Source organism: Myotis daubentonii, chromosome 15 (assembly GCF_963259705.1).
Source record: "Myotis daubentonii chromosome 15, mMyoDau2.1, whole genome shotgun sequence".
Classification (NCBI taxonomy): domain Eukaryota; kingdom Metazoa; phylum Chordata; class Mammalia; order Chiroptera; family Vespertilionidae; genus Myotis; species Myotis daubentonii.
The window spans coordinates 46134128-46155646 of record NC_081854.1 but is presented as its reverse complement, the minus strand read 5'-3'; the positions used below and the strand labels follow the sequence as shown (position 1 = coordinate 46155646).

General features: G+C 48.8%; 1 protein-coding gene across 1 annotated transcript; it reads left to right on the top strand.

Annotated features, from left to right (window-relative positions):
• The first annotated feature begins 823 nt into the window (after window positions 1–823).
• Window positions 824–21278, top strand: NUTF2 (nuclear transport factor 2). The gene is made up of 5 exons (XM_059667720.1): window positions 824–966; window positions 14833–14960; window positions 16777–16848; window positions 16932–17030; window positions 19570–21278. Exons 2-5 carry the CDS (start codon window positions 14862–14864, stop codon window positions 19681–19683), a joined length of 384 nt encoding a protein of 127 aa, XP_059523703.1. The 5' UTR covers window positions 824–966; window positions 14833–14861; the 3' UTR covers window positions 19684–21278.
• The last annotated feature ends 241 nt before the right edge of the window (window positions 21279–21519 follow it).

Below are 21519 nucleotides of genomic sequence, written 5' to 3'. Positions count from 1 at the left end.
GCCTGGAGGGAAGGCATGGAGCTGCCAGCAGAAGCCTTGTAGCTATTCCCTTACCTATGCCTCCTCCCCTCCCGCCCTGGTTCGCTGTAGGGCATTTCCGCCAACCCGCCTGACCCAGAGGCAGGCCTTCAATGTTTGCGTTGCCCCGGAAACAACTAAAATAGGCGTTGAAAGGAAAGGGCAACCTGGTCATTTAAGTCACGGGGAAATTTGGGGTGAGCCAGTGACTTCTCTTTTTTCATTAATAAAAATGAAACACTTAGTTGTCTGCCTGTATAAAAAAAATGTTTTTGGAGACTTTAGTTGTACAAGTCTAAGAGAAATCTTGTCTGCCGCTGAGCCCCACTTGAGGAACATTTGAGTCTACAGCCCGAGGAGAAAGTCTTGCCTGCTCGAAAGCAGCCTCGGGCCGAATAGCGGTGGGCAGGGCGCACGAATGTCGGCCCGCAGAAGTTACGGGTTTTGCCTGGGGCTGGTCTTGAGCACCTCTCCGAGCACCAAAGAGGAGGGGGCTTCCCGAGCGGAAACAGCGCGGGGCCCAGGGAGGGACGGCTGGGCCAGGCTGGGATCCCACGGAGGCGGGGCCAACCCTAGACAGCGGCGCAGCCTGGGTGGGGTCGGACCAGCTGGGACCTGGTGACAACAAGCCCTGACCCTTGCCTGGCGCCAACTTCGGGTGTTCCAGAGGCTTCCGCTAGACCACAATTCTCAGGGGCTTGCCCCGGCAGCCGCCCTCGCTGGCTTAGCCTCACCTCCCGCGCTGCGGTCCGTGTCTGGGCCTCGGCGCATAGCACGCCGGGAACTGTAGTTTTCTCTGGGAGTACCTATGCCCGAAAGGAGCGCGGGGAGGACTGCGTTTCCCAGAGTGCAGCGGGGGTGGCGAGGGAAGGTAGGGGGGAAGGGACAGTCGGTCGCCGACCGCGCTGGGTTGCCGCCGCCGCTGCCGCCATCGTGCCAGCCCCTCGGGTGAGTGTCGGGGTTAGCGTGCCGGGGCGGGGGCTGGGTCGCAAGAGCCGCTCTCCGGGTCGCCTGGAGCCTCCGCTGCGAGTCCCCGGGCGGCCCCTCCCCTCCTCCCTCCTGGCGGCCCGAAGCCGCGCGGGGCCGGGGCCATGTGTCGCGCGCGACTCCGCCTCCCGCCGGTCCTCTGAGGAGGTGGCTGGGGGAAACCCAGAGACAGGCAGGCTTCTATCCAGGCGGTGCCGTGCACATGGCGGGAGCAACGGACTGCGCTAGGATGGGGTCTTTTTCTCTTGTCCAGACCATTCAGATGGGGCTCTCCGGGCCCCGCCCCGTCCGGCCTAACCCGGCCTGCCCGAGTCCCGCAAGTTCTGCAGGCTGGTCAGTGGGTCGACCCCAGCCCCACGTCCTGCTACCCACCTGCGAAGGATCCGGGGATGGGCAAGCGTTCGTTCTCCAGCCCACTCCGGAGTCAGCTTTGGGGTAAGGGCGCCCGTCTGCTGCAGCCCGGGCTTGGGACTCGTACTCTGTTCCCGACCGTAGCCTGGCTGGGATGTGGGATGCTTGTCTACAAGCCCGCTGGGGGTGCACGAAGCCTAACCCCCCTCCCAACTCTGGAACTCATCCGTAAGTTCTCTCGCGTGGAGGGGAGAGTCAAGTAACCTGGAGTTGGAGCGGGTTGCACGCGGGACTTCACCCCCGACCAGCCTTGGTAGCTCTGGCCTGGTGGGATGCGGCAGGTCCAGGCCGGATGGCTCAGCCCCCGCCCTTCTCTCTCTCAGTGACCAGGTTCCAGCTGTGATGGGTTGGCCAGCCGTGTTAGTGGAGGAAGGAAGCCCAGGAGGTGAGGTTGGATGTCTGAGCCTCCAGCACGTTATTAGATCTCCTCCCACAGAGGAGGGTGATTCCCTAAGAATGGCGGTGATAAGGTGGAATTCAAAGAAGGGGGAAGTAGAATCCAGGCCTGAGGTCCATGAACCCAGTGCCAAACAAGACACTGGACTGGAAGCAACGTTGGGGGTGAATCACATTTGGGTTGCGGGGCTCGGATACAGACTCTGTGAGGCCTTCTGAAGCTTGGGTAGCGGACCTAGAGCTGAAAGCTGCAGGAAGTCAGATTTCCCTCACTTGCGTTCTCACTTCCCAACTGCTGGATTGATTTGTGAGCAGGCAGTAAATTGGTTGGGCTTTAGGAAATCGCCCTTGATGGCTCCGGTGACCCCTTGAGTTCTGGGAGAAGCGGAGCATCTAGCCATTGAGTAGCCCTCTGAGAGGCTTTGTAAAGGTACTTCTGACTGAGTGGTTATATAAGGGACCTGTCCAGAGAAGACTATGGGACTTTGGGAAGGCACACTTGTCTAGCCTTCATTCCTCTGACCGGAAGTGTGGCTTCTGGGTCACGGTTCTCTTAGAAGAGTTGAGTTAGGCCCAAGGAGCAGACAGAAAGTCTCCACCTCCGGACTTCCCCCCTTCCAAGTGATTTTTTTTTTTAAAATATATTCTATTGATTCTTTACAGAGAAGAAGGGAGAGAGATAGAGAGTCAGAAACATCGATGAGAGAGAAACGTCGACCAGCTGCCTCCTGCACATCTACCACCGGGGATGTGCCCACAACCCAGGTACATGCCCCTGACCGGAACCGAACCTGGGACCCTTCAGTCCGCAGGCCCACGCTCTATCCACTGAGCCAAACCGGTTTCGGCTTCCAAGTGATTTTTTTCTGATCATAGGGCTTTAGCCTTGGAAGTTTCCTGCAGTTGAATAGCTCTATCTAGTCATTCTCCCTGGTTAGGGAGGACAGGCAAGGGTTAGACTGATCTCTGAACTCAATCTTCCCAGTCGACCTCCTAGCACATGAGCACAGGGAAGTCAGGTTTATTCAGCAGGCTCAGGAGAGGCCTGCTTTGCCAGTGGATGTGGGCAACGGAGGGACTACCCACAGGACACACATAGGATCAATGTGGTGGAATCCCTTAGTGCTAAAAGCAGTTATTTCATGACTCTCTCTACATCAAGCATGTCAAAGCCCGCCAGCCGCGAGTTTAACATGCTTGCTCTACATTGTCTGGATTAGTTCTTTCTAGGACACAAGTTTCAGGTGAGCTGGGTTTGAGGCTATGGGTTAGTTTTGCACATTTTGAAGGCCTGGGTGGCTTGATCACAAGAGTTTTCTACAGGGTTAAAAAGATACTGTTCTCCAGAGTTGCATAGAAATAGGAATTCAGGTCCCTCCCTCTCTAGTCCTAGAACAGTGGTTCTCAACCTTCTGGCCCTTTAAATACAGTTCCTCGTGTTATGACCGCTAACCATAAAATTGTTTTCGTTGCTATTTCATAACTGTAATTTTGCTACTGTTATGAATCGTAATGTAAATATCTGATATGCAGGATGGTCTTAGGCAACCCCTGTGAAAGGGTCGTTCGACCCCCAAAGGGGTCTCGACCCACAGGTTGAGAACCGCTGTTCTAGAAGTTCCCTATAACTTATGTGTCTGGGGTCAGCACACTATTGCTAGGCATCTTGATCCCCCAGAAGCCCTTGACCTTTCTGGAACTTGGCAAGCCATCTGGGTCTCAGAGATAAGAGAAGAACCCTGAGGTTCTCCAGAATCATTCTGCATCTTCTATTCTTTTTTTTTTTCTTCTTATTTCAGAGAGTGGAAGGGAGAGGGAGATAGAAACAACAATGATGAGAATCATCAATTGGTTGCCTCCTGCACACCACCTACTGGGGATCAAGCCGCAACCTGGGCATGTGCCCTGACTGAATCAAACCCATGCTCAACCACTGGGCGACTCCCACTGAGCTGCCTCTTTTGTCTGATTTGGGAAGAGGCCTGGCACAGTGCATTTGGGATATGTCTACATAAGCATGGGAGCATGGTGTGAGGATGACTGGGTTCTGAATCAGCTCAAAACTAGGTTCCTAGGTGGCGTGGAGCCTTCCTCTCCACTCTGAGCCATGTCTCACTTTATCCTGTAGTCTTTATAGTTGGTGGGTTGGGATGGTGTGAATGATTTAAGAGATAGAGAATTCTCAAATCTTAGAACTGGAAGGCACCTTATATAAAAAAAATTCTAGGATTTCCTCACTGAGGCATTAGTATCTTCCTTGAAATTATTTTTTTTTCTCCTTTCTCATCAATGATCAGTTTTATTCAGCAACCATTTTTTTACAAAAATATATTTTATTGATTTTTCACAGAGAGGAAGGGAGAGGGACAGAGAGCCAGAAACATTGATCAGCTGCCCCCTGCACACCCCCCACCAGGGACGTGCCCGCAACCAAGGCACATGCCCTTGACCGAAACCGAACCCGAACCCGGGACCCCTGAGTCCACAGGCCGACGCTCTATCCACTGAGCCAAACTGGCTTTGGCGCAGCAACCATTCTTTGGGCTCTTTCTGTGTATCAGGCTCTGGGCTGAGGCTGGAGGTAGAAAAATGAATCCTGTCCAGCCCTGGTGAAAGGGTATAATGTTGCTGTTTTGTGCTGAGGACTAAATTGAAGGGACCTACAGGGGCTCTTGGCCCTGCACGGAAGAGGGGGCTTCTGAATGATTAGAGCACTAAAGAGGAAAGGTTGTTAGTTAGTCCAATCTTTCAGTACACAGAGCAAGGTATACCTCCAAATGGTGGGCCCAGGAAGGTCTGGGGTCCCTTAGGCTGTGGCTGTTGAATCTACCTGCTGTCTTCTACAACCTGCTCTTCATCCCTCAGAATTCTGCTGGTAGTCTACCAGTGCCTGGGAGTTTGACCAGCTTTTTGTGCTCTGTGGCCTTCCTGTTACTCCCTGCCTGGAGTCTGGGTTTGTGGATCCTGCTCCTTTCACTGAGACCCTCTTAAGGTCACTTTTATTAAAATGCCCAATGTTCCTGGAATGGTACCTATCAGGACCTCTCCCCTGAGTGAGACACAGAGGCATCCTCCCAGGATGAAAGGGAATAGTTCTTTTGGAAAGAGAGGAGTGGATCCAACAAGTTGGGCACGATTTCTATGACTGGGGTTGAGCTGAGCCTCTTTATGGGCTTTTTTCCCTCCTTAAGTTAATATTTTCTAGTGGGCCATATGAGGATGCTTGTGTATCTGCTTGGTGCCAATTCCCTGAGAAGGGCCTACTTGTAGAAGGAGAACCCCCTTCAGGAGAGGCATGTTTCCAAAGTACGTGGGAATTGAGGGCTGTTTGCCTCAGTAAACGGGGGGAATTCTGGAATGCTTGTTCCTTAATGATTCAGATAGGCCATCGGAGCTACTGGATCTCACCAGGGCAGAAACTGCTGCCCTGGAAGCATGTCTGTGTATAGAGACATTGGTTCCACTTGCAGAGGTAGTTTCAGGCCCAGGAGAATGGACGTTCTCACTTGTTCCTATGATGTAAACCTGCTTTGACCACTCAGCGGCTTTCTGTCCTGAGGGGCGTGGAGCTTGCCGATTTCAGAGGACCTATATGCTTTTTGTTATTTAACGTTGGCTTTCAGCTGTTCCAGCCTAGGCCAATTTTGTGGACATTTTATTTTTATTTATTTTTTAAATATATTTTATTGATTTTTTTACAGAGAGGAAGGGAGAGGGATAGAGAGTTAGAAACATCGATGAGAGAGAAACATCGAACAGCCACCTCCTGCATACCCTTTACTGGGGATGTGGCCGCAACCAAGGTACATGCCCTTGACTGGAATTGAACCTGGGACCCTTCAGTCCGAAGGCTGATGCTCTATTCATTGAGCCAAACCAGTTAGGGCAATTTTGTGGACATTTTAATGCTGGCTATGCCAGTGGCCTTGTGCAGCCTTGAATTTGTTCTTAACCTCTTGGTTTCCTCATCTGCAGAGCGATGATAACCATACCAGCTCTGTGGGCTTGTGAGGCTCAACAATGAAACACACAATGGTTTGGCTAACAGGAGGCATCCCGTCCACCATCCTGGGGACTCTACGTCCATCCCTTTATTACCCTGCTTATCTCAGTCCTAGGGTGGTGGCAGACGATGGGGGTGGTCACTTAGGTGCTTTAATCCACACTGGGGGATCCAAGTTCATGTGTACCTAACCAGCAAGTTCATAGATGGGAGCTGGCTGGGTCAGGGGTCCCAGAGATCTCTGAGCCTCCTGGGAAATGGGAAGCTACTCAGGGACTGAGTAAGTGCAGAGCAGAAACCAGAATGCAGGTCTCAGATTCAGCTTCTGGGTTAATCAGGGCAACCCAAAGGAGCCCTCCCTCTAGGCAGAAGAGGAAAAGGCCATCTGGGTGCTGGGGACACCTAGATCTCAGGGGGGAAGGGGGTCTGTTCTAAAATGGGTTTTGTCCTGGCCAGCCATTAGGGCATCAGACCTTGGCTAATTTCTAGACTTCAGGCAGGAGAGTGGTGACAAGGCAGTTGGCAGTCCTAGGTCAAGGCTTCTTAGCTTGACCTAGTGTTCACCTGGGACCTGACAGTAACTCTTTACAGCAGAGCCCTGTTTTATATCCTCAGTTGATTACCCCTAGCATCCCACAATTATTGATGAGGCAACACAATGAGGGAGAGGAGGAGGAGGAGGAGGAGCAGGCTAGAGGCCAGGCCTTTGAGCATGGGGTTGGGTGCCTGCTGTTTAGCCACAGCTGTCCTTCAGGTGACTGACCAGGAACTTGGGAGTGCCACATGCCTCAAAGGGTTGGGGCCAAGTCCCACTTGCCACATGCCTGACAACTAGGACAGAAAATGTAGGTGGAGGGGAAGTGGGTTACTTGGCCACTTAAATTGAGCAGGGTTTGCCCAGAACTACTCCTCCAGAGAAGGGCTGGCCTCAGCCCCGCCTCCTATACATTCACAGGCTTAAATAGTTTTTTGAGGGCCAAGCCAGGCACCATGGGAATAGAGATGCCCTGTTCAGGGACACAGAACATAAGCAAATACAGGGTGAGGCAAAAATAGGTTTACGTTGTGAGTATGTGAAAGTTTATTCTTGTATTATTTCCCATACAAATGGAGATCTACTTTTGCCCCGCTCTGTATATAAGTGTGACAATCTCATGCAGTGACAAGTTCTAAGGAAATAACACAGGATGGTGAAATGAGTACCAGGGCAGCTATTTTTGGCTGCGTGGTCAGGGTAGGTGTCTATGAAGAAGTGACATTTGAGCTGACACATAGGTGACAAGGAGCCAGGCACACAAAGATTTAGGGAAGAGAAGAGTGATCCAGGTAGAAAGATCAACAGTTGCAAACCCGTAGGGTGAGAACAGGCTTAGTATGTTCCAGAAATAAGAGAATACCAAGAGGCTGTAAATGAAGGGTGCGGGGGAGGGGAGGTGTCAGTGGCAGGAGACAAGGTTGGACAGGAGGGCAGGTCACCCATCGCAGGATAAGTGGTTCAGACTTTGTCAGTGGAGGGCCAGAGGACAGGATACACGGCACCCCTCACCATGAAATCAGGGGCAGCTTATTCCCGAACTGAAGAATAGGCACCCTGCAGCGTCTTCCTCTCTGGTGCAGTACACTGCATTTCCCCTCTCCCCCTGTAATTCACGGCTATGCTCCGGGTCCTACATGTTTAAACCAAGGTTGACTCCCACCTGTTGGAGTCCTTCCCAGCCTGTGTGCTTCAGGTCTGTTTAGGGCTTGGCAGGAAGTAGGTGTGAGTCGTGGGCCTCACTGTGAGCTCAGCACATCTGCTGCCATTCTTTGCAGGCCTCAGTAGTGGGCCCTCAAACATGTGAGCATCTTTCTGTGTATCAGCCTGGAGTTACTAGTAGTGACGTCCTCTTCCCCATCATTCCTGCCCCAGTCCCTGCCCCATGTTCAGCTTGGCATGATCTCTCTGCTTTGCTGAGAGGGTAGAACAGGGTTGTGATTTTGAAGATTTGGGAAAACAGATCATCTATGAAAACACCTGTTTTCACCTGTTTAGTGTGGAAATCTTCCTGGCGCTTTTTTTTGGAGGCAGAAGTCCTGCTTTAGGCCCACAACCTGTCTGAGAAAGCCAAGGTCAGAGAGGGGGGCTTCAGCCCTATGTGCTATTCATTTTTATCTTCAGAGCAGTTGTTGCTGGGAGTCCTGCCTCTCGAGTCCATCCAGTTCTACCATCTGTGAGGTTAGTGATCTTGAGCAAGTTACAGTTAGCTAATCTCATTGAGCCTCATTTTGCTCATCTCTAACATGGGTGTTGACTCCGGGTGTTAGGGATAAGTGCATGTAAAGCCCTAAGCACATTTCTATACCCAATACCCATTAGCGAAAATGAGATGTTACCAGTTGGGCACTGCTGTTTCAAGTTTTGTCCTTGGAAATACTGACTCAGAATTTGAGGATAAAAATGAAGTTTTTCTGTTGCCTAAAGGGATCCCCTGAGCCAGTGGTTTTAGCTTGGGGTCTATGATTGAACCTCAGGGAGTGTAAACAGCCTGAAATTATTCCGAAGGCTGCGGCATCCTGCCGCTGTGCAGATTTATTGGGAGAGGTCACAGTTTTTGAGACATTCTTAGAGGGCCTTTGCACCCACAGAGACCTAACAGTCAGTGAAGGCTGATGCTCAGTGGGCAAGAGGTCATTGAGGTCATTTCTGCTCCTTGAGGAGCCTGGCCTCGGTCAGCCTGCGGACTATTGGCGTGGTCAGCGGCCCTCTTGAAAGAGCTGTAGGAGAAGCTGTTATGAAGGTCAGTCCCTGTCTGATGTGAGGCTGCCTCTAGTCCTTGGCATTTTGTTTCTTTCCAGGCTGTTCTTTCTTCAATAACTGTATTAGAAACAAGGTTTAGGGCTTACTGACCATCCTGGCGAACATCCTCCCTGTCTGGCCCAGACCCCTCCCCTGTGTTTCATGGAGATGGGAGGGAAGCTCTGCGACCTGCTTCTTTTTCAGGGTTTAGGAATGCTGTCTCCTGGCCGTGAGTTGAAAACTTTGTGGGAGGTTTAGAATCAGCAACTATAAGTCTTATAATTTGCTGGGCCATGCTCTGTATAGCGAGGTTGGGGGTGCAGTAAGAACCTTTCTGGAACCCCCACAGCCCAGTATTTAGGTGGAGAAGTGTTTCGGTCAGGAGCCCTGCTTGGCATTTTTTTTTTTTTAAATATATTTTACTGATTTTTTACAGAGAGGAAGGGAGAGAGACAGAGAGTTAGAAACATCGATGAGAGAGAAACATCGATCAGCCGCCTCCTGCACATCTCCCACTGGGGATATGCCCGCAACCCAGGTACATGCCCTTGACCGGAATCGAACCTGGGACCCTCCAGTCCGCAGGCCGACGCTCTATCCACTGAGCCAAACCGGTTTCGGCTGCTTGGCATTTTTAAATCAAAGGCCTCAATCCACATAATTGTGTTTTTTTAAATAATATCTATATATCTATATCTATATATATAGAGAGAGAGAGATAGATATAAACATTTTTTAAAAATATATTTATTGATTTCAGAGAGTAAGGGAGAGGAAGAGAGAGATAGAAACATCAGTGATGAGAGAGAATCATTGATTGGCTGCCTCCTGTACACCCCCTACTGGGGATCAAGCCCACAACCCAGGCATGTGCCCTTAGCCGGAATCGAACCTGGGATCCTTCAGTCCGTAGGTGGATGCTCTATCCACTGAGCCAAACTGGCTAGGGCTATAATATATTTTTATTGATTTTAGAGAGGAAGTGAGAGGGAGAGGGAGACAGAAACATCAATGATGAAAGAGAATCATTGATTGGCTGCTTTCTACAAGTCCCACATTGGGGATTGAGGCTGAAACTTGGTCATGTGCCCTGACTGGGAATCGAACCCATGACCTGCTGGTTCATTGGTCGACACTCAACCACTGAGCCACACTGGCTGGGCTCCACATAGCTTTGAAGGTTTCTTCTCACACTTTCTGGAAAACCCTGAGCTGTGCTCGGTGTGTTGCCATGGGTTTGCCCATGGAGTTGGAGCTCAACATTGGAGTCTGGGAAGGAGTCTGTCCCTAAATATGTGGAGATCTGAACAATGACTTTAAGAAAGAGCAGAGACTGACCAGGCAGATGAGGGGAGGAAGACAACATGATGGGCAGGCACTTGGTGAGTTCTGGTGTATTTGTATGTGGAGCGGGATTGAGGTAGGAAAGAATGGCTGGAGAGGCAAAGACAGGTGTGGCTGGCCACCTGTGTTGCTTGGGGGTTTAGCCTTTAATTCAAAGGCTAGGGTGGTGCTATAGGGGAGGGACATGGCCAGCTTTGTTGTTTAGAGCTCACAATACAAAGGAGCAGAAAGAAAGGGACTGACCTTGCCCAACTGGGTGTGGCTCAGTGGTTGAGCTTAGACCCAGGAATCGAGAGGTCACTGGTTCCATTCCTAGTCGGGGAATATGCCAAGCTTGTGGGTGTGCAAGGGGCAGCTGATCAATGATTCTCTCTCATCATTAATGTTTCTATCTCTCTCCCCCACCTTTCTCTCTGAAATCAATAAAAATATGTATTTTTTATAAAAGCATTAGCCTTGACCAGAGGACCCAGTGTCAACACAGTTGTACTGGATGAACTTGGAACAGGACTCCACACATCAATGAACCTGTTTTCCGACCTGTTAAGCCAATTGACAGTGAACTCTGACCACATGGCTATTGTGGCCATTACATGGGAATAAATAAGTCATGGTCAAGACGTTGACCATGACGTTGGTATTGGCATCAGGAGCCCTGCTTGCCATTTTTTAAAAACATATATTTTTATTGATTTCAGAGAGGAAGAGAGATATATATAGAAACATTAATGATGAGAGAGAACCATTGATCAGCTGCCTCCTGCACACCCCTGCACCGGGGACTGAGCCTGCAACCTGAGCCTACGCCCTTGACTGGAATGGAACCCAGGACCCTTCAGTCTGCAGGCCAACACTCTATCCACTGATCCAAACCAGCTAGGGCCCTGCTTGCCATTTTTTTTTTTTAAAATTAAGTCTTTATTGTTCAGATTATTACATTTGTTCCTCTTTTTTCCCCCATAACTCCCCTCCACCCAGTTCCCACCCCACCCTCTGCCCTCACTCCCCACCCACTGTCCTCATCCATAGATGCACGATTTTTGTCCAGTCTCTACCCGCATCCCCCACACCCCTTTCCCCCACAAGAATAGTCAGTCCATTCCCTTTCTATGCCCCTGATTCTATTATAATCACCAGTTCATTCTGTTCATCAGATTATTTATTCACTTGATTTTTAGATTCACTTGTTGATAGATGCATATTTGTTGTTCATAATTTGTATCTTTACCTTTTTCTTCTTCTTCCTCTTCTTAAAGGATACCTTTCAGCATTTCATATAATACTGGTTTGGTGGTGATGAACTCCTTTAGCTTTTCCTTATCTGTGAAGCTCTTTATCTGACCTTCAATTCTGAATGATAGCTTTGCTGGATAAAGTAATCTTGGTTGTAGGTTCTTGGTATTCATCACTTTGAATATTTCTTGCCACTCCCTTCTGGCCTGCAAAGTTTCTGTTGAGAAATCAGCTGACAGTCGTATGGGTACTCCCTTGTAGATAACTGAGTTTCTTTCTCTTGCTGCTTTTAAGATTCTCTCTTTGTCTTTTGCTCTTGGCATTTTAATTATGATGTGTCTTGGTGTGGTCCTCTTTGGATTCCTTTTGTTTGGGGTTCTCTGCGCTTCCTGGACTTGTAAGTCTATTTCTTTCACCAGGTAGGGGAAGTTTTCTGTCATTATTTCTTCAAATAGGTTTTCAATATCTTGCTCTCTCTCTTCTTCTGGCACCCCTATAATTCGGATGTTGGTACGCTTGAAGCTCTCCCAGAGGCTCCTTACATTATCTTCGTATTTTTGGATTCTTTTTTCATTTTGCTTTTCCGGTTGGGTGTTTTTTGCTTCTTCGTATTTCAAATCTTTGATTTGATTCTTGCGATCCTCTAGTATGCTGTTGGGAGTCTGTATAATATCCTTTATTTTAGTCAGTGTATGCTTAATTTCCAGTTGGTCCTTTATCATAACCTCGAGGGTCTGACTAGATTTCTTGAGGATCTCACTACACTTATCGGCGGTCTCACCAGTCTTTTCAAGGGCCTTACTAAATTTATCGGCGGCTTCTAGAAAGTTCTTGAAAAACCTTAATAGTGTGGTTTTGAACTCTATATCCAGTAGTTTGCTTTCCTCCATTTTTGTCATTTGTGTCCTGTTTCTTTGTCTCCGCATTTTTTTATGCTTCCCTGTGTTGATAAAGTGGTTTTCTGTCCTAAGTGTCCTCTAGGGCCCAGTGGTTCAGCCTCCCCAATTACCTGAGGAAGACACTCTTGGTGCACCCCTTTGTGGGCTTTGTGCTCAGTCTTGCTGTAGTTAAGCCTTGATTGTTGTAGGTATCACTGGGAGTAATTAACCTCCAGGCCAATTGGCTGTGAGAATCAGCTGTGTCTGCAGTGGGAGAACTTCTGTGCTGGAGACACCCCTCTGGGGGAAGACTTGCTTCAGTGGGGCTTTGGTGCTCACTGAGTCTGCTCCCTGAGTGTGTCCTTTAAGGGTCTGGGGAGGTGCAAACTGGGTGGTCCCACTCTGACCACTGGGCCCTGCTTGCCATTTTTAAAGCAAAGACCTCAATCCACATAGTTTTGAAGGTTTCTTCTAACACTTTCTGGAAAACCCTGAGCTGTCTTGTTCGTCAGGAGAGTTCCCTCTTTCTTGCCTTGCCCCACCAGACCGAATGACTCTTCTGTCCCTTTACTCCACCCTCTTCACTCCACCACTACTTCTGCCAAGTAGTTTTTGTATAGCAAATTATCACATCACTAAGAACAATATTGAGAAGGGAAAAAACACTGACACACTTCCTCTGCCTCACTGACCCACAATGTCAGCACTTTTTTTGTCTTTGGATCATCTTCTAACCTTCTTCTCACCTTCCATCTCTGCCTTCCCAGTTTCCTGCCCTTATCTCTTTTCCTTTCCCCAGACATTTGCTTATGCTGTTTATTCTGATTAGCATATTCTTTCTCCGAGACCTTCCCTTAGGGCTGACCAGCCTTGCTAAGGGCAGGAGAGATGGCCCTCATCCATTCCTTCAGCTATCCCGCTGCCCCAGAGCTCTCAGGGGCTGGGCAAGTCATCTTGCGGGTAAGATGTGGGTGGGGTTGGGCTGCAGTGAGTGAGCTAAGCACAGTGAATACTAGGATAGAGGGGGCAGAGATATGAGGGGCTATGCCTTGCCTCAAGTAATCCCCAGTTTGTGTGTAAGTACCCCTTGGAAATGTGACCAAGACAACACAGCTGAGACTAGCTCTTGGCCCAAGCTTTTCCTACTTGTTGATTTGTTTCTTGGCAGAGTGTGAACTGGGACATACCTTGTGTTCCTGTGTAACAGGCGTGGCTCGGTACAAGTTCTCTCCTCTGCTTATTTTAGACTTTCCTGGACATTTCTTAGTCATCCCACCACTGAGCTGCTATTTTTAGTGCCACCACCTCCTAGGGGACCTAAAATAAAGCTGGCTCAGCTTCCTGGCTCCTCATTGGCTGGAGTGTTGGTCACAGGCTAGAAGATTGGCTGGATTGAGGATAAACGACTGTCTCTCTACACTGTCCCTCCTCACTGGCTCCTTTGGCCTTAGGTGAGGTCACAGGGACTAGAGTGAATTAGCACTTACCACACTGAGCTGAAGGCTTGACCAGGTTCCTTTAATGAGGCTTCACAACCACTGGGTTCCACCTTCATTTTATTGGAGGAGGAGGAGGAAGAGGCTAAGGCCCTAAGAAAGGTAGTGACTTGCATCACCTCCTACCACTATTAATGGTTGTCTGCCAGGGTTGAACCCACCTTCTCACTGCTTTGGTGTAGAGTCGTGTTATCAGGAGAGAGGGGCTGGCTCCTCTAAAATCAGACCACTATGGAACAACACATGGGTCTGCTGTCATGGGATCTTGCAGTGAGATGTGGACCTCCTTACCCAGGAGGGGCCTAACAAAGCCAGAGTGATTCTCTCATCTAATACCCTGGAGGTGTGGTGTCTATAGCTGGGAGGGTGCTTCCTCTTCCCCTCAGAAATTAGAGAGGGACAGCCCCTTCCTAACGGAGGGAGTGCTGAGGGATGGGAGATTTGAAGAGATGAAATGTTTCCCCCACATAGCTTCCATGTCCCCTCCCCACATCCCTCATTTATTACTTTGTGCTCCCCTGAACTCGTCCCTATCTCTGAAGTAGGTAGGGGTCACCCCCATCAATGAAGAAATGCCCCAGAAAGGGCCAGGCATTACCTGGCCTCAAAGATGTAAATTGCCCCCTTAAGACTAAGGCGAGTCTTTTGCTATTTTTGTAGCAAGTGGGGCCTTGAAGAGGCATCTTCCTTCCATCTCACTGGGTCTTCCTCCACCTGCCAGTAAAGCACTGGGGCAGTGTTCAGCACTGAGGGCTGAGTCCCAGCAGGACAAGGAGGGAACCTGAGGGCTGTACTAGAAGACACTTTTCACACAGGCATCTGTAGTTGCTGGCCTGCAAAGTGGGAAGAAGAGCACTAACGTTTGCCTTGCAGGTTGTTGAGAGGATTAAATGAAAAGCTATGGGGAGACTGCTTAGCTCCTCCCTAAAGGTCCGTCCCCTTATTGGGCATTGAAGTACCTGTTCTGACCTTCCTTTGTCCTGGCTCCACCCTCAGTACCCATCCCGGGTGCTCCACAACCCTGGCACCTCTCTGTCTCATCAACCAGAGCTCCACAAAGGAGAGGCTGAGTCTGGTCCACCCCTGGGCTCCCAACACTGGTCTGTACTGGGAGAGGTCTCCTACCAGTTCCCTGGGGCCTCTCCATGTTCCCTGTGTGAACAAACCTCAGCAAAGGATGTCCTACTCGAGGAGGCCAGGGAGGGTTGGGGGTCAGTGAAGAGACAGCAGCTGGCTACATCCTGGTCCAGCAGTACCAACGCTTTCCTCCCTGTCTTGCTGGTCTTGCAGGTTTCAACGAGGCTGGGTGACGCTCCAGAATGGGAGACAAGCCAATTTGGGAGCAGATTGGATCCAGCTTCATTCAACATTACTACCAGTTATTTGATAACGACAGAACCCAACTAGGCGCAATTTACGTAAGTCTCAGCTCTAGAAACGTGACCCCAGGGGATTAGTTCAGGTATGTGTGCCCACTTTGTCCAGGTCACAAGTTCTGGAAGCCCTCATTGGATTTGGCTGCACCCTTCTGAGCTCCCCATGGGACATGGGCCTGAAGTCTGGTTCAGCTACCTGGTTTACACATTCCCTTCTGTCATGTTCCACAAAGTAAGGATTCTGGTACCCTGGGCAGGGTGTTCTAGGCTGGCCATCCATGGTTCTGGAAGTGCCAGTGTTCTAGAGCAGGTGGCAGCAGACAGAGGCTAGGGCTCACGGTTCCTTCTGGAAGTAGCGGCCACGAGCGTCATCAGTGCAAAGCTGTGTTCTGGAGGCCCCAGGTCTGGCTTCCTTTTGGAGACCAAAAGTGCCTGAATGCTCGTGGGAAACAAATGGGTTAACCCAGAGAGACTAGTATGTCCTTTGAGAAAGCCTTCTGCGCAGACATTGTTGGCTGCTATTTTAATGGAGATCACATATACCAAGAGCTACTTGTATTTGACCTTCCCAAGACTTGGTCAAAGAACTATGATTGATCAGGTCTTGCCTAGCAGGTCTGCCCAGGATAAGAGTGATAGGAGTCATCCAGCATAGCCTCAGAGCCTGACTGGACTGTGGCAGACTCCTGTCTTTCCCTCAAGAGTCAAGGTTCATTTAGAAATTTTGGAGAAAAGAAAGGGCTCTTACCAGTGGAGGGCCAAATCCAGCACAAGTATTATTTGATTGTCATCATCATTGGTCAAGAATTTAAATAAAAAGCTTGAACTAGTTTGACTTTGGGATCTTTACCTTGTTGCTTCTTTATTTATTTAAATAATCTTTATTTATTGATTTGAGAGAGAGCGGGAGGAAGGGAGAGAGATAAATATTGATTTGTTGTTCCACTTATTTATGTACTCATTGATTGACTCCTTTTTTTAGTTTTTTTAATTGTTGTTCATTGGTTTATTCTTGTATTTACTTTGATCAAAGATCAAATTCCCAACGTTGGTGTATTGGGATGACCTCTAACCAATTGAGCTACCATGTCAGGGTGCCTCGTTACTTCTTAGCTTCAATTGGAGGATGCCTGACTCAGAAAAGAGAGTTAGCAAAGTCCTAAAAGTATACTTTATGTATATCATCTTATATAATCCTCAGCATATGGTCCCCTTTGAGTATCAGAAAACTGAGACTTGGAAAAATAAGTAACTTTCGTAATGTCACAGCTGGTAAATAGCAAAGGCATTTCGAGTTCTGCCCCTGAAGGCAGTGGCAGGGAAGATCTGGAAGGGAGAGGCAAAGCTAGTGGGTTGCCTTGGGAGGCCTTGTCAGTGTCCATCTCTCCTTGACCACGTGGGAGCTCCCATGGAAAGGGCCTCAGTGGAACTCAGCCTAAGCTCTATAGATGGTGATAAACATAAAATGTTTTCAAATTATTTTTTATGATTTCTCTGGGACTGGTGCTGATTGACCACACAGTAGGATGGCTTTTGGCTGAGCCTTGGCCAAAAATGGCTAACCTGGGGTTGATGTATATAAGAGGTCAAATGACTTGAATAAAAACTTCAAAATGGACTAGTTTAATAAGTTTATATTTTGTTAGTTTTTAGAGCCTGAGCTCTGGGACGATGGGGTATAATTAAAGTTAGTAGTAGTGTAAAGTTTAGAAGCTATCCTCAGTTTCCTTCGTTACAGGCAGGGAAACTGAGGCGTGAACTCATTCCCCCCCAAAAGATTTACCTTTAGGGTCTTTTCAGGACCTCAGAGATACTTTTGGTGCTCTGAGACCCTGACCTCAGGTTTTCTGGTTTTCAGATTGACGCATCATGCCTTACGTGGGAAGGACAGCAATTCCAGGGGAAAGCTGCCATTGTGGAGAAGTTGTCTGTAAGTAAGAGCCAGGGTGGGGCTGGCTGCAGGCATCTCCTTCCCTGCTGGACCCAGCTCACTACCCACCCTTTCTCTTGCAGAGCCTTCCGTTCCAGAAAATCCAGCATAGCATCACGGCACAGGACCACCAGCCCACGCCAGATAGCTGCATCCTCAGCATGGTTGTGGGCCAGCTTAAGGTAATAGTGCTGCTAGGGAGAAGTGGGCGGGCAGAGGAGATTCCCATGCTCCTGCCTTCCCTGTGATGTGATCTGCTTATCAAGGGACACCCAGACAGAGTGACTGTCTAGAGTTGTGCTGTTCAATATAACAGCAACCAGCCACGTGTGGTAATTTTTTTTTAATTTAAAGACTTTTTATTGATTTTTAGAAAGAGAGAAAGGGGGAGGAGAGAGAGAGATTTATGTGAGAGCAAAACTTTGATCTCCCCCCGCCCAGTAGGGGGTGTTGAACCCACAACCAAAGCACATGTCCTGACAGGAAATTGAACCATCAACCTTTCGGTACAAGAAGGATGCCCAACCAACTGAGCTACACCAGCCAGGGCCACATGTGGTCATTTTAAAATTACATTAATTAATTAATTACATTAAATAAGATGTAGTACCTCAGTTACACTAGCCATATTTCAAGTACACAGTCACTATGGCTGCCTAGTGGACAACACAGACATAGAACATTTCTGTTATTGCAGAAAGTTCTCACGGACAGCACTGATTTAGAGCCTTTTTGGAAAAGGGACAAGAGGTATGGAGCAGGATGAGGCTGTGGTGCCAATCCACTGGGCCTTCATATTACCCCAAGGTGTAGGTGGGCCTTCTGTAGGCAATAGACCCTGGACCAGCAAGCTGGGTGCCAAGTAGCAGTCCCCTATTGGAGTCCATGCTGCCACTCCCAGAGCTGGCTGCTGGCTCCTCTACCTGCTGAGCAAAGCAGGTTTTGGGAACTCCTGCATCTCTACATTTTCCCCTTCTCCTTAAGACTGTCATCTTCAAAATCTTCCTGTGGCCCCTCAGCACCTCCACCCCAAGAACTCTCCCAGAATCTCCTACCTCTTGTGCTTTAGCAAACTGAAGCCAGATTCTTGGTTTCTAAAAAGCCTCTCTTCCTTCCCAAAGCAGAACAACCTTGACAAGGTCCCAGTGTCCTAGGACTATGTCATGATGCGGCTCAGAATAACAGTCCCTCTCCCTAAGCTAGCCAGAGTGTCTATACAAGGGTTGAGGGAGGGGTTCCCAAGGCTCTGCGGTGGACTCACCTGACTTCTGGTCTGGACTTCCCCATCAGGTTTTCCTGCCTGTCCAAGATGCCCTGCCCAGACTCTCTGCTCAAATAGGTCCTTGGGCCCAGCTGGTGTGGCTCAGTTAGTTGAGCAACATCCTGTGCACCAAGAGGTCACGGGGTTTGATTCCACGTCAGGGTACATACCCAGGTTGCAGGCTTGATCCCCAGTAGGGGGCATGCAGGAGGCAGTTGATCTCTTTTACTGATGTTTTTATCTATCCCTGTGCCTTCCGTCTCTCTCTCAAAAAATAAAAGTTGCCCTAACCAGTTTGGCTCAGTGGATAGAGCGTAAGCCTGCAGACTGAAGGGTCCCAGGTTCTGTTCTGGTCTAGAGCATGAACCCAGTAGGGGATGTATCCCTTTCCCTTTCTGTTAAAAAAAAATATATATATTTTTAAAATATATAAAAGTCACTAAAAATATATTTATAAAAACAGACCCTTAGGACAGCAGGTCTCAACCTGTGGGTCGTGACCTCTTTGGAGGTCGAACGGCCCTTTCACAGGGGTCGGAAAACACATATATAATTACATATTGTTTTTGTGATTAATCACTATGCTTTAATTATGTTCAATTTGTAACAATGAAATTGGGGGCCACCACAACATGAGGAACTGTATTAAAGGGTCGTGGCATTAGGAAGGTTGAGAACCACTGCCTTAGGAGGCCCAGGGGGCCCAGTGTCCACTTTCCCAGGCTGGGCTCCGTAAGCAGTGCCCTTTTCTACATGGTTTCAGGTTCTTCTGTTTCTGTCCATCTCTCAGCCATCAAAAGACTGATTTGCTTCCTTGCGGATAATTCCCAGAAAAACCAGTGACGTTAGAGACAGCACTGATTAGTAATTAGCTGAGCTCCTACCTCATCCTGGTCTGCAGTTTAGCTGGAGGTCTCTTTTCTGTTTTCAACAGATCACTGATGGCGGTGCTTTGTGTTTTTCCCCTAAAGAGCTGTGATCATAGCAGTGTGAACTGTTTTGAACCTTTTCTCATGGATTTGGCCACAGTCATCATTAGCAGTTGCTTCTCCTGATTGGATTAACTGATGCAATCCGTTAATGAAGGGGTAGTATGAAGGCCCAGTGGCTTGGCACCACAGCCTCATCCTGCTTCTATCCCTCTTGCCCCTATACCTCTGGGCACTAAGAGTGTTTAGTTTATAGATAATATAAATTTAGGAGGTGAGCGCTGTATAACTCTTTCAGATTGGTCACTTGTGCCCAGAGTCATGGGCTTAGAGGCAAGTATGTTCTCTGTTCTTTTGCTGTAGCTAATTGGGGAATTGTTCTGCAGTTTAAGTGCAAATAGCAGTGTGAGCTGCCATATATAAGCCTTTATGTGCTCAGTGCAGTGTTTCATACATTGAAGCAATTCGCATTCGTGAGTATTCCATGTCTCTACATGGCCCCCTTGCTGAATTATTTTTCTCTCCTTACAGGCCGATGAAGACCCCATCATGGGGTTCCACCAGATGTTCCTATTGAAGAACATCAACGATGCTTGGGTTTGCACCAATGACATGTTCAGGCTTGCCCTGCACAACTTCGGCTGACCACCTCCCAGCCAGGCACTCATGCTGTTTCCTCCTCCCTCCTCTTCCAGATACTATTCACACTCCTCCAGATGCTCCAAATATCATACACAAATGAGCAGGACCGAGGTGGGAGTGGGCGCAGTGCGCTGCTGCTACCTAGGTGTTGTGCATGATGTTTGGACGCTAGACTAGTTACATCTGACAGGAGAAGTTTGTGTTGTACCAGCGCATGCCTTGGAAAGACTTAAGTAATGCAAAAGGTTGTCTTTTTTCTTTTCTTTTTTTTTTTTTTAATCTACTGACAAGTTGCTCTAGTAACCCAAAGAAGTGAAGGAGAAAGCAGCTGCCTCACCGTCCAGATATTGATTTGTTCAGATGTTTCAATGCCTCATGATACAATAAAACCACAAAAATTTTCTTAACAGTTCAAATTGTTTTAATTAGTTTAATAGTTGGCTGGGCATCTATAACTACCCTGCCCCATTGGCTGTCTCATGTCTCACTGTCACGTCTCTACCCCAACTTAGCAATACCTACTGCAAGGAGAAAACTGCTGAAGCAGCATCCCCAGCTAGTTTCTGTCAGAAGCCCAGGGCATAGTGTTGCCCTTCCCAACAACCCACCTGGTCTTGGGACAGTGAGCTGCAGACAGGGAGAGCTCACGCCTGGCCTGAAGTTTCCCTTGCACTGAAGCCTCTGCAGTCAGTTCTGATACCTCCTGTGACCTCTGCACTGGTTAGGGTCAGGGCTCTAGTAACGGGGCAGGTGACTCAGAATCCCACAACATGGAGACGCCTTGGCAAAAATGGCCCATCAGGTTCAGACCCTCTGAGCAAAAGTTTGAGGGAGAGGGGCCTATTTTATCCCCAGAAGGGTTAGGATCACAGGGTGTCCCCAAGCCAAGAACAGGGCAGTTCAAATCCTATACTACCTGCTTCGAGCAATGTGGTACAGTTCAGATCGTGTACCACCTTGCTCAAAGGCAAGTGCCTATAGATACAGGCCTGGTTGGTTGGAGTATAGACTTAGAGCCATGAAAGAGGGCAATCTGAGTGAGGGATTTGTGCTGTAGGATTTCTCACCTTTCAGACCTTTCTGCAAGGCATCTTTAAGCCTATTCCCTTCCTCACACACAGCTTCTCACTGTCTTCAAATCCCTTACCTATTGGGGCAGTTTATGCTCCTCAGTTTTGGAGACAAAGGCGCCCATGGTAAATCTAGCCCTGAGACCTGGTGGCAAGGTAGCAATCACAGGCTAGAACCAAACCCAGGACTTGGGCTGGTGCCCTGTTAGAGGTTTTAGGATTGGTGAGGGCACCACAGCTATGCCTGACATGTACCGCCCCCCCCCCCCTTTCCCTTTACTGAATGGAGGCCAAGGACTTTCTCAGATGCCCAGATGTTGCCTGGCTATACTGGGCACAAGCTGGATGGTGTGCTGTTTGAGAGGAGAGTATCAGGAGATTTCAGTGGAACTCGTATCTAGGCTATGTATTTGAGGGGTGGGAGAGAGGTAGGTGCTTGCCTCTTAAACCACCTTGTATAAAATCTGCAATACAGCTTCTTCCATGTACCTGTGCCTGAAATGTCTGCAATAAAGAGGTCTTTGTAAACTGGTTTCTTTCTTCCTGCCTGAGGGTACTAGGTTGGGCAGTGGGTTGCTGGAGGGCTATTAGGGAACAATGATGTTTTTGGTGGGGCTATCGTGATCTTGCAATTCCTTGGCCTTTTGACATCCTGGGTCCCCTCATTTCCTAAAGAGGAAAGCGAGGCCCCCGCTAATTCAGTTTCTTGTTGGAGAGGTCTGACTACAGCCTGAGTGGCGGAGTTGACCCGGTCCTAGGCCCATCATGA